This window comes from Cannabis sativa, chromosome X (assembly GCF_029168945.1).
Source record: "Cannabis sativa cultivar Pink pepper isolate KNU-18-1 chromosome X, ASM2916894v1, whole genome shotgun sequence".
NCBI classification, from domain to species: Eukaryota; Viridiplantae; Streptophyta; class Magnoliopsida; order Rosales; family Cannabaceae; genus Cannabis; species Cannabis sativa.
In genome coordinates, this window is record NC_083610.1 from 84,819,263 (window position 1) to 84,831,635 (window position 12,373).

General features: G+C 30.6%; 1 protein-coding gene across 2 annotated transcripts; it reads right to left on the bottom strand.

Annotated features, from left to right (window-relative positions):
• Nucleotides 1–3,158: 3,158 nt before the first annotated feature.
• On the bottom strand, nt 3,159–6,706 carry LOC115701908 (WEB family protein At1g75720). 2 transcript variants are annotated; one of them, XM_030629436.2, is made up of 3 exons: nt 6,488–6,705; nt 6,186–6,342; nt 3,159–4,010 (listed from the first exon to the last, which is right to left on the bottom strand). In XM_030629436.2, exons 2-3 carry the CDS (start codon nt 6,327–6,329, stop codon nt 3,432–3,434), a joined length of 723 nt encoding a protein of 240 aa, XP_030485296.2. In that variant the 5' UTR covers nt 6,330–6,342; nt 6,488–6,705; the 3' UTR covers nt 3,159–3,431. The 2 variants fall into 2 exon arrangements, with proteins under 2 accessions (XP_030485296.2, XP_060963317.1); XM_061107334.1 differs by having other exon boundaries at nt 6,186–6,706.
• Between the last annotated feature and the right edge of the window lie 5,667 nt (nt 6,707–12,373).

Here is a 12,373-nt window from a genome sequence, read left to right on the forward strand (position 1 = left end):
GAGAGAAAAATGCTTTGTTATACGAGTCCTTCTTTAGTTCTTATTCTACAACCAAAGCCTTGAAACCCTTCACTACAATATTAACAACAACTTATTATTAATTATTGATTATTTGAACTCTCTCCCATGAAAATCTTCAATCGATTCCGTAAGATTCTCATGAGGCTTATTCTTTCTTTCCCCTCAAGACCTCAACATCAACATCATCGGTCCTCCTCCACCTCTTCGGCTACGCCACGAAACGGCGACGTTCGGTCCTTTGATCCTCCCAAGACTTCATGCAGCTCCTACTACTCATCTCACTCACACTACAATGAGGCCATAGCTGATTGTATCGAGTTCTTCAACAAGTCTTCGCAAGATGGTATTTTATATCATGAACAAAACCCATTAGATGTTCTTGTTTGATTTATATATATATATATATATTTGTTATTATAATTAATATAATATTTTTGCTGAGTTATATTTCCTTTTCCATTTATTCCTCTTGATGCGCAGTAATTAATTCTGGGATTTGTACTTGTACAATTACTTAAGAAAAGGTTCTAAAATATTTTTCTATAAATTAAAATTGTCCAATATATTGATTTTCTTTAATTTTAATTTGTTAATAAAATTCAATACGAGTGATCAGATTATAAAGACATACAGCTGGAAAGGAGAATAACTTTTGATGATACTCTACTTCAATTTTGATTGTGGTGCCGAATTCTGATTGGTATTGGGAAACTACATGGGGCCCTTTTAGTATGAGAAGAGAAGAAACTAGCTACGAACAACTTTGACTTTGGGTCAAACTAAATAAGGGGGTAAGGTTTGAAAATGGTCGTATTGGGTTGATAACTTCTGATTGCATACGCAGTGGGGTCTATTGGTTAAGTCATGTACTTTCTTGTCATTGTCAGTCATGTTTTTTCTTTAAATAAAATGTTATAGAGCATTGATATTATGTCCGCTAGTGATCCTTTGTTACATTAAATTACATCTTCGAACCAACTTCTTAATTACCATTTCTCAATAATATGATATATAATATATTTGGTTTTAATAACTATTTAAGGCTAACTTAATAGTCATAGAGGGGTATTGGATAGGAGTGTAAATGGGTTGGGTCGGATCTGATCCGACCTGATCCAGATCATATAAGGATCTGGCCCGTTCGCTCTGCTAGATTAGATACTCGGATCGGATCATATTCGACCCGACTTATTCGTATCGGATCTGATCCGACCCGACTCTTGTTTTTTTTTTTTTTAAATTAATATTAACTTATAATTCATATCCATTTTAATTTTGTATTAGTATTATTAAATACAATACTATATTTGGTATTGATATGTATTAATAGATTGTGTAAAGATAATATATTTTTAAAAAACTCTACCCTAACACCAACAACGGGTCGGGTCCGGGTCCAAGTTTGGGTCCAGGTCCGAGTCAAGGTCCTATGTCCGGGTCTCGGTCCAAGTCTGGGTTCGGGTCTAAGTTTGGGTCCGGATCCGAGTCTGTGTCCTGGTTAGGGTCCTGGGTCTGGGTCCGGGTTCGGGTCTCGGGTTCGAGTCTGGGTCATGGGTCCGGGTCCAGGTCCTGGGTCAGGGTTCGGGTTAGGGTCCTAGGTCTGGGTCCGGGTCTCGGTCCGAGTCCAGGTCCCATGTTCGGGTCCAGGTCCAGGTCCTGTGTCAGGGTCCGATCCGGGTCCGGGTCCCAGTCCCGGTCCCAATCTCAGGTCCCGATCCCGGTTCTGAGTCTTGGTCCCGGTCTTGGTCTTGGGTCCCGGGTTCGATCCTGGTCTTGGCTCCCGAGTTAGGTCCCAGGTCTTGGTCCGAGTTCGGGGCCGGGTCTGGGTCCGAGTCAGGGTCCCGGGTCCCGGTCCGGGTCTGGGTCCGAGTCTAGGACCGGGTCCGGGTCCAGGTCCGAAGGGATTCGAGTCTGGAATTAAGTTTTTTTAAATAAATTGAAATCGGATCAGATCAGATCCGATCCAGAAAAAAATTAGGCGGGGCGAAGCGGATCTGATCTAAGATCCAATAAGTATCCGAATGCTTCGAATCAGAGGTGATCCGTCAGATCGGAGCTCCAATCCACTTTAACTAAATAGATCTTTTTGACATGCCTAGTATTGGAGATGTGTCTGTGTGAGGGTATAATTTGATCGAAAGATGTGCAAGTATAGTAGGACTTTTATATAAAAATAATTTTGTTATGATACAGTATTAAGAATTATTTGTTGTCATTTTTGTTTTATTGATGTTTTTTTAGTATAATTTTATTTAATTATAAATTCTTAATTAGAATATAACTTGTTTGATTCTCACTGATTCTTTCTATTTTATATAATATTTATATATATATATATATATATGGTTTTGACATACATCTTACTATGCCCATTATCCTAGCTATTCTAATTTCTTCACTACATTTTTACATTTTAACCTATGTAAATAAATATATATATTTTGAACAAGCTATATATATATATAAAAAAAGTACTGGGTGGTAACTTCTTCTTGGATTATTTTCTTCAAATCATTATTCAGGTAGGTGTAACGCAGTAACGACATAAAAGCAATAATGTTCATAATAATAATAATAATAATATGGAAACAAAAAACATTTGCAAAGACATGTGTTTTAATTTATACGTACATATGTAAGCAATATAGGCTGTATGTCGTTCTTAATGAAAGTACAATTAAGAAACAACAAAATGAATAAATTGGAGATGCTAAGAGTGATGATTTCATTTGAAGATTTATATCAAGCAAACAAATATGATACGTACTGTACTTTAGTCTATCAGTCTATGGTATTCTCTCAAATTCAGCCTCGCCCAAATTGTGTCCGGACAATATTGAAATAAACATCTTTTTTTTTTTTTTTTGAAAAGGGAATAATAATGAAGGTTCTATGTACAGTGTATATATAATTATGAACGCTCGATCATATATTAATAGTTTTCATTTATATATGTAATGTATTATTTGACTCTTTACATTGCATATTTGAGTTCTTATACTTTGAATCAAGTGATGACCTGAGACTGTTATATACTATACAAAAGTTCCCCAGTATAGTTCAAAGTTTTTCCTTTGCTTTTGCTTGTATATTTGTCCAAAGAGTAAAAAAAGAAAGAAAGAAAGAAAAAGAAAAGATTGCTGCCGGAAATGATATTTATTTTATCAGAAAATTCCTTATTAGATATGTTTACAACATTTTTTGACACATCCTAAACCAAGCGGCTAATAACATACTAAAACAAAACATAAATAGCATGAAAACAAAGGGATCGACTTGGAATTTATTCTTGGACATCCAAAACAGTAAAAAAGATTAATTAAAAAAAAAAGTGCACTATATATATAGTACGTACTTAGTATATATTAATAAGGTCTCATATATAATAATATATTATTAATGTTGGGATCTCATGCAACTTCGGTGCTTGGTTTCTTCTTGGAAAAGATCCCTCCTATTAATGGAATCAAAGGCTTCTTCTTCTTCTTATTCTTAAGAGAAGGATGTCTCTCCAAAATCTCAACACCTGGTGGGATCAGAACTTGTTCCAATGATGGTGGATTTGCAAAAGTGACATACCTTTTCTTTTGGAACTCAACCGATGATGATGATGATGATTCATGACCAGCCTCTAATTGATCATTATTATTACCATACAATAATGTGTGTTTTCTAATCTCATGATCAAACCTTCTTGAGCCCTCAACAAACTTAACATCTTCATGATCAATCTCAGCAGATTCATGATCATCTACATATTTTGCTTTTAATTCTGATTCCCGGTATTTCAATTGTCTAAGCTCTTGCTTTGTTCGTTCCAGCTCTTGTTTAAGAGAAGATAAGCTATTTGCCATTACCTCACTTTCTTCTTTAGCTTTTTGGAGGCTTTGTTTTGTTTCCTCAAGCTCAGCTGTAACGTTTCCTAGCTTTGATATTGATGATGTGCCATAATCCCCACCTTTTTCATATTCTCCTCCATTATTATTCATCTATATGTTAATTAACCCATGCATCACAAATTTTATTATTATATATCACCATCAGTAAATTAGACATTATTTTACCTTAATATAAGTTTATTAATTAGCATATGTATAATTTTTTTTATTTATTTTATTCTTCTATAGGCTGGAAAATTCTTACTTGTGAGCTTTCCAGCCTTTGGAAAAAAAAAATAAGAATAAAAATGATAAGTTATTAAGGGAATATTTATGCGAGAGACATATATCCGACATTTCTTCATTTGAAAGCCAAGAAGATTTGATTCCCTTATTAAAGATTATACTATATACTAAACTTAATTATTATGTTATTACTCAATATATATCTCTCTCACATACAACACCACATAAAAATATATACTTATTTTCATTATTATTACATATATGTAGGACTTTATTCCATTAGCACATGATTATAATAATTAAACCAATGAAGAAGGTAACTACATTCTTCTCTTCTATTCAGAGAGAGAGCATATATGTAATCATTGGAAAACAACATTAACAAGCAAACCGTACATATGTCTATAAAGCCTTTAGAATAAAGACCAATGAATTATATAATGGGATATTTTCAAAACAAAAAAACACACAAAAACAACAAAAAAAAAATTACAAAAATACAGTATTTTCAGAATTTTTAATATTTTTACAGTTTTTTAAATTTTATTTACATAAAATACAATTTTTTAGTGTATTTTTATATTGTATTCTTGTTAATTATTTTGTTGTTAATTTTTTTTTTTATATTATTTTTTATGTTATTTTGATGTTATTTTTTTGTTACTTTTATGTATTTTTATAAAATACCGAAAAGATATAAAAAAAATTCTGAACATAAAAAAAATAAATTTTTTACAAAAATTAAAATTAGTGTTTGATAATTTATACTTCCTTTCATTATTGTAAATGCAAAAAGGCTTCTTATCTGTTACTAATATTATATATTTGGGAGAAGGCCTAAAATGTTTTAGTTACAATAATTTGGGAAATTTGAAGGTAAAAAATTTACTTTTTTTTTTTCACATTTAAGTATCGATTATTTTTTTTTGTTTTTTGTAAAAATACCAAAACGTTACTTTTTCTTATATTTCAGTATCAACTTAAGTAATATAAAGTATAGTACTTGAGCAGCAAATTTAATTAATTACCACTAAAATAATAAATTTATGGCCATGTATCATCATATTATTGTTCTATGTTTTGGTACTTTCACTGCTAAAACAATAAACTTTTGGTATTTAATTGTAAGTAAATATAAAGTATAGTAGCCGCAATTTATCTTATATATTTTAGAAAGTCAAAACTAAATTTTAGGATTTTAATATAAAAAAATATTTTTAAAAGTAATTTACTTTTATTTATAAATATATTTTTTATTTTTAAAACAATTTAAAAAAATTAATTGATTTTATATTTTAAATATATAAATAACTTTTTCTATAAAAACAATATATTTTTTTAAAATGAAGAAAACTAATAATATTATTAGAAAATATTGAAACAACAATTCTAAGGTAATAATTTTTTACTAAAATTAAAATATATTAAAATTTATTTTGATTAAAATAATAAAACGGTATAATTTATTTTTATCTTCTAAAAGATAAATATAAAAAAAATCTATGACTGAACTACTTAAGTGAATAAATTTCTAATATTTATAAATAAATTTTTTTATATAACAACATTTAATATTTGAAAAGAAATTATTTGTGCATAGAAATTTTTATTGTTATGTAAATACTAATTTATTTTTATTTTTTATATTAATAAAATATATATTAAATGCTGCTATAAATGTATTAATTAAAATTATTAAGAGGCGGGCATGACAAAATGTCCTGAGTATATGATTCATGTCATGCTAAATTGTTACAACTTAATTCTATATATTATTCATTACCATGCAAATTCTGTATTGTTATATATTTAATCACACATAATTCTGTATATGTAGACATATAAATTAATAAAATCAAAAGGTAAGAAAAAAAAATCTGTAGAGTGTCTTCAAACCAAGACAAGTGGAAAAAAAGAAAAATGAATCAGAACAAATAGAATTTATGTAATCCTTTAAAACAAAATTGTAGTTGTAATCATGTGAAGACAATGTCATCAATTATAATAAAACATAAATTATAAGAATAACTATTATATTACCTCTTTGAGCTTGGTGGTACTATAGAGCTCCCCTGCTAAAACCTTTTCTCCGAACAACGAAACGGCCTCTTTGACAGACCGAAACGGTGCCGTTGTATCAATCTCTGCTCTATTCCTCATAACTCGTCTTCTCTCACTCTCCATCGATCGATTTTTCCTGATGAGAAAATGTACAGTAAGATATATATATATATATTTATATATGTGGGATTTGAAATATGAGAAGTTAGGATTAAGAATTAGGAAGCAAACAATTAAAGACGTATATAGTAGTAGTAGTGTTTGGTATTATTTGTAGTTACTTGGTGATTGAAACTAGTGGTACTGACAGTGAAGAGAGAGAACATTATTATATATATATATATTTATATAATAAGGTTATAATATATTTGGGAGCTTCGTTTCTTCGCGTCCACTTCACTAGAATTCTGTTCTTATTTGTGAAAACGAAGCTGGTGGTGGCGGCTGCCTTAGTGGTTGATATTTTGGATCTCTGGTGTGGTGTGGCCCAAATTCTGAGTCTGGCGAGAGAGAGGGACTGTTTGCCTAACCCAACTGAATCCACTACCTAATAATACCTAATTGGGCTTTTTCCTATGTAAAAGCCCATACATATATTATGCTACTATTTGTAGTAAGATTTGTGAGTTTTATACCATTTTTGGCTAAACTCCACCTTACATACACTTACAATACATTACATTTGTCATTTTGAAAAACTTTACTTTACAACACCAAGTTAAAATAACTGAACAAATCATAATCTTAACGAACACAATTATTATTAACTCTTTTCCTTTCTCTTTTTTCAAAACTACTTTGCATCGTCTATCAGTTACTTTAACTTTATTTAATTAGACATTGCTTGCAATACTTCTAAATATCATATCCTGTGTATATTTAATTATCCAATCATATAATTTAATTTTAATAATTATTATAAAATGTTGCTAACTATATATAAAGTGTCATTTTATAATAGTGGTAAACACTTTTGGAATCTTGGATCACATTTAATACTTTTAGGTCTATTCAGATCAAATTCAATTATATATTAGATGTTAGAATATTAGATGTTAGATTTTATCATCCAATTCGATCCAATTAATTTTAGTGATCCAATCGATCCAACATCCATTAGATGTTGGATTCCAATAGATGTATTTCATATATATTTATTGGTTTAATTTAAATTTATCTAATGTTTTTGACCTAGCATTTTTTGAATCGGATAGAGTCCATCCAATATTTTCGGTGCAGTATGTATTGCATTAGAGTGGATCCATCCACTCTAAGAAAAAAAGAGCAAAATTTTAATGATAATTTTCATATATACATATAGATTTTACGTATAACAATATAAAATTTAATTACTCATCCAAACTAAATGAAAATACTAATTAGTTCGATTGGATCTTGGATATATTAGATTCTTAGACACCCCATCTACCATCCGATCCAATCCAATTGGATATATAAAAATAGCATCTAATCCGATCCGATCACAATTGGATATCCAATATTTGACAAGTCGGTTGTAATTAGATCGGTTAGTTCTCACTAGATTTGATCGATTTATGCACACCCCTAGACACTATTAGACTAGTACTGATAATTATAAAAATTTACATAGTACCGCTAAAAATAGTTTTTTTTATATATATTTTTACGAATTTTTTTATTTACATTTTTATAGGTTTTCATTTGTTTTCTTCAGAGAAAAATATTACTTTCACGTTGATTTCCTGTAGCAGCAACATCAAAATAACATTGTTCTGAAATAACGATAAAACAACATTTTGTATAGTTGTAAAAACAAATCATGTTGCTTTCTCATAGCAGCAATATCAAAACAACGTTTCTTCGAAAACAGTAGAAAAATAATACTCCATATTTTTGTAAAAAAATAAAATCCATAAAAATGTAAAAAAAAATACTAAATCTACAAAAATGTAAAAAATTTGTCATTTTTATAAATTTATGTAATAATCCCTAATAATAAAAAGAGCATTGCTATAAGGTACCAGTGGTGCCTAGCACCTTCTCGATATGTCACGTTGCGATTGGTTAGCGATACTCCCTAAAAACTATTATATTAAATTATATAGGACCCGATACTTAGTTGGACCTATAGCAATACTGACGCATAAGAGGGTGCTAGGCACCACTGGTGCCCTTTAGCATTTCTCTAATAAAAAATACTAAAATCGAATCTATTAATTATTTAATGATTTTAGGAAAAGAAGTGGGAGAGTAAAATTTGTATTAATGAGACATAATATAGCGAATAGTTGATGAAGTTAATAGTCAATAGTTGATGAAGTTAATTACTTTAGTTTTCATCTATTGATATATTTTCTTTTATTTCTTTTTTCTTTTTTTTTTAATGAAAATGGATACTTTTATTAAACAGCTAAATCAACTATTATAAAAGACTACAGAGGGAGTATTGCTCTCAATGATAATATGGTCAAACTAAAAACAAAGTTACGAGTAAGACAATAGACAATCTTACCGACCTTGGATAAAAAATAACCCTCCCAACTCTAAATTTTCTTTTGTATCTTCTCTTTAAGGAATCCTAAAATAGTAGATTTATTCTTACCCATAATGCAAGACAAACCTAAATACGTATTAGCATCAGCAGGAGCAATCCCCAAAAGAGAGAAGATTCTATCTCGAGTCCTTGAGGAGTATTAGAATGGAAAAATACAAATAACTTTGCAAAGTTAGCCTTTTGACCTAAAGCTTCCTCAAAAATACTCAGCAAGCACATAATATGATTTCCATCTTTATTATTAGCACAACAATAAATGTAATTATCGTCTGCAAACAACATATGAGAAACTACATGTGTGCCATTAGCCACTTTAATTCCTTCAGATCATGACATTTTCAAAATGATGAATCAAAGAAGCGAAGCCTTCAACACACAATAAGACAAATAAAGTGAAAGTGGATCACCTTGCCTGAGCCCATGTCAAAGAACAATAGGCCCCAAAGGCCATCCACCATGAACAACAAAATACTGAACCGAATTAACAGTGAAAATAATGAGGTCCACAAAACGTGGCGAAGCCCATTCAAAACATCATTGCCCTAAGAAAACTCTACTCAAGATGATCACAAGTCTTACTTAAATCAAACTTGAGTGCCATGAAGCCTTCCTTACCCTTACGCTTTCGTTTTAGATAATGCATAATTTCAAATGAAACCATCATGTTGTCAGATATCAACTGGCCTGAAATAAACGCACTCGAATTATTTGAGATTACCTAGGGAATTAGAACAACTTTTAAACTTTAGAGACCACCCTATTATAAAGGACATTACAGAGAGATATAGGTCTAAGGTGGCCCATATTAAGCAGATTATTCTTCTTTGGAATGAGAACAATATTAGTCCAATTAAAATCAGTAGGCAAAGTAGATGAATCAAAAAAAGATTTGACTAGAGCCCTAGTAACTTGTCTGAATGTACTTGAAACAAGACTTTTCTCACCTCCTCATTAGTAATACGACAAAGTAAAGTAATATTTTGATCAGGGGTAATAGAAGGAATAATACCATCTACTCGCGAAAGACCAGTATTACCTCACTAAAATAACCAGTTATTACCTCACGAAGACCAGTTTCCCAATTGACCAAGCAGCCCGAGGAATCAAAAAGTTGTTGAATTGAATTATGCTGTCACTAGAAGTAACTTTTGCATAAAAAAAAAAACTTGTTATTTTGGTCACCTTCTCAAAGCCATATCTGTTTAGAACATGTCCTCCAACAAACCTCTCTTTGATTATAAATTTACACCAATCGTTTCTCTTCCTTCTTACACTTTTTAATAGAATCGGGATCTCAAAGTCTCTTCAATCGCTTGATTTATTTCTTACAATTTGCTAGCTGTTTCTTGAAGTTACCCATATAGTCCTGGCCCCTAGCTCTCTAACTTTTCACCATAAAATTTAATTTTTTTCAACCATAGGTTGATCCGCACATAGGTCTGAACTATCACGAACCACTTGGAGACACATGGGCTCACAGAGCCAAGCATTCTCAAACCTAGATTGAGAAAATGTGAAGAGAAGATTACTCACACACAATTCCAATGGAAGCCAACAATGATTTGAAATTGTGACTTCCAAATTAAAAAAATGTATATTAAATTAAATTTTTCTTGCTTTAGTCATTATTATTATTATTACATTATTTTCAAATCAAAATTTTATTGACCAAATATAATTAATAAATTAATTATTTGGTACTTAGTAATAATTCTCGTGAAAATAATATTTATATTTATTATTATTTTAATTGTTAAAACGATACGTTACACTGCATCATTAATTTTACTGAACACTCTTTGTTGGGTGGCATTTGAAATTCTCATCTCATTCATGTTCGGTCCAAATTAGTGGAAAGTCAGACCGTTCAACTGATTGGTGTTTTTACTTGAATGCGTTGAAGTTCTTCAACAAAAAGTAGCTAGCCAGCAAAAGAGTTATATTTGAGCCACAATCAAACTCAACTGGTTGGTATGATTGTAGCATTTAGACTTTGGATTCTATTATGTTATAGTTGACTATTATATAATGTAACTGTAGGAAAGTTACTTGTTTACCCTACACCAACAAAAATACATTATCAGTTTCTTAAGGTTCATCTTGACCTTCCTTTGTCTAAATGATTTTAGACTTTAAACGACAGCAATTAGTCAATATGACTACTCAGCTTGTGTCATTTGTATCTAAGACTAAGAGATCTTCCAAGAAAAGTCTCAAAGCCCTAAATCACCAAACACAACACACACAACACTGAGATCAGAAACTCGAAACCCTAGCAGAGCAAGTTCTTGAGAAGAACTTGCTCGATCCTATGTTAGAACTCTAAGATGTTTTCCCACACACACAAACAAAGATTAGTAAAACGAGAAACAAAATGAGAAAAGGAGAGAAAATACCAAAAATTATTTCAGAGTTCACCCCAAAAATAAGGGCTACATCTCTGTAGCTCATGTCAGAAATTTGGCTTGAGATCCATTATCAACAATGGTGATTACAGCTTGTGGAGCTTCCTGTCACAAGTTTCGATTAGGTAAGACTCAACCTCTTTACTTTTATAGTTTTTTTCCTTCTCTTTTCAACCACTAGATCTAACTCTGTTTTCTTTCTTTGTGCATGTACTCTCTTCTCCTTCGAATCTCCTCACCACAAGAGTTTCACTCTTTTTATGGACCTTTTCTCTTTGGATCTTGGAGCTGAAGGTTCAACCAGAGTTATTACTTCTCTTTTTTTTCTGTTCGTATTTTTCTTCTGACTTGTAGCTATTTATAGGGTAATACAAGTAGTTGATCAAGCTGGAAGTTAGTTACAAAACAGTTATAATTAACTTTTGGTTCTTTGTAGAGGCAAAACCACCTAAGTTTTTTTTTTTTTGAATAAAAGCGTTTATATATAAAAGAAAGAGTTAAACCTCATGGTCGTTACAAAGGATAGCATTCGGGATAGTAGATACATCTACCATACCATTAATGTTGTTGGCAAATGCCCATTTAGCCACATTATGGGCCACAAAATTACATTTTCTAGTGATAAAAGAAAAATTACAGCAAGACATAAAAGCAGAGAGAATTTTACATTGTCTAGTATAGTTCTCAATCCCCCCAAAACCACCTAAGTTGAATCTTGTTTTCAGTTATTTATGTTGTATGCTGATGTGGATATTTTGTATGAGAATTGGTTACAAGTGAAATTTATTCAACACTAACCTTGCTTAATTATAGTTAATTTATAGCCTTCTTAAAATGAATATTTCATTTCAGAAAAATAAAATAAAAAAAACCTTGACTTTCTTGGTATATAATTATTGATACTGTTTGTAATAATTTTATACTTTTGCTCATAATTAGCAGTTATTTGTGCAATTATAATTTTTTTTTTTTTTTGAGAGAATTATTTGAGTAGTTTTGTTGGTGAAAGTGGAATGGAACATACTGTAGTAGGCAGCTTTCTATAAATAAATAAATATATATATAATTTATTGAAAAAATAATTCCAACACAAAATTTTTAGCTTAATTATTTGCAGTGAAAAAGACAAGATAAGGCAGCTAACTAAAGGGTCCCAAAGTAATGAATACCGGAAAGAATCCGACCATGGTGGCCAAACTCAAAAACAAGTGATATGCAAATCTATT

Coding starts and splice junctions, on each gene's coding strand:
- LOC115701908 (XM_061107334.1), bottom strand. CDS start 6,329: ATGGAGAGTGAGAGAAGACGAGTTATGAGGAATAGAGCAGAGATTGAT. Junction 4,011..6,185: donor GTACCACCAAGCTCAAAGAG/GTAATATAATAG, acceptor ATTAACATATAG/ATGAATAATAATGGAGGAGA.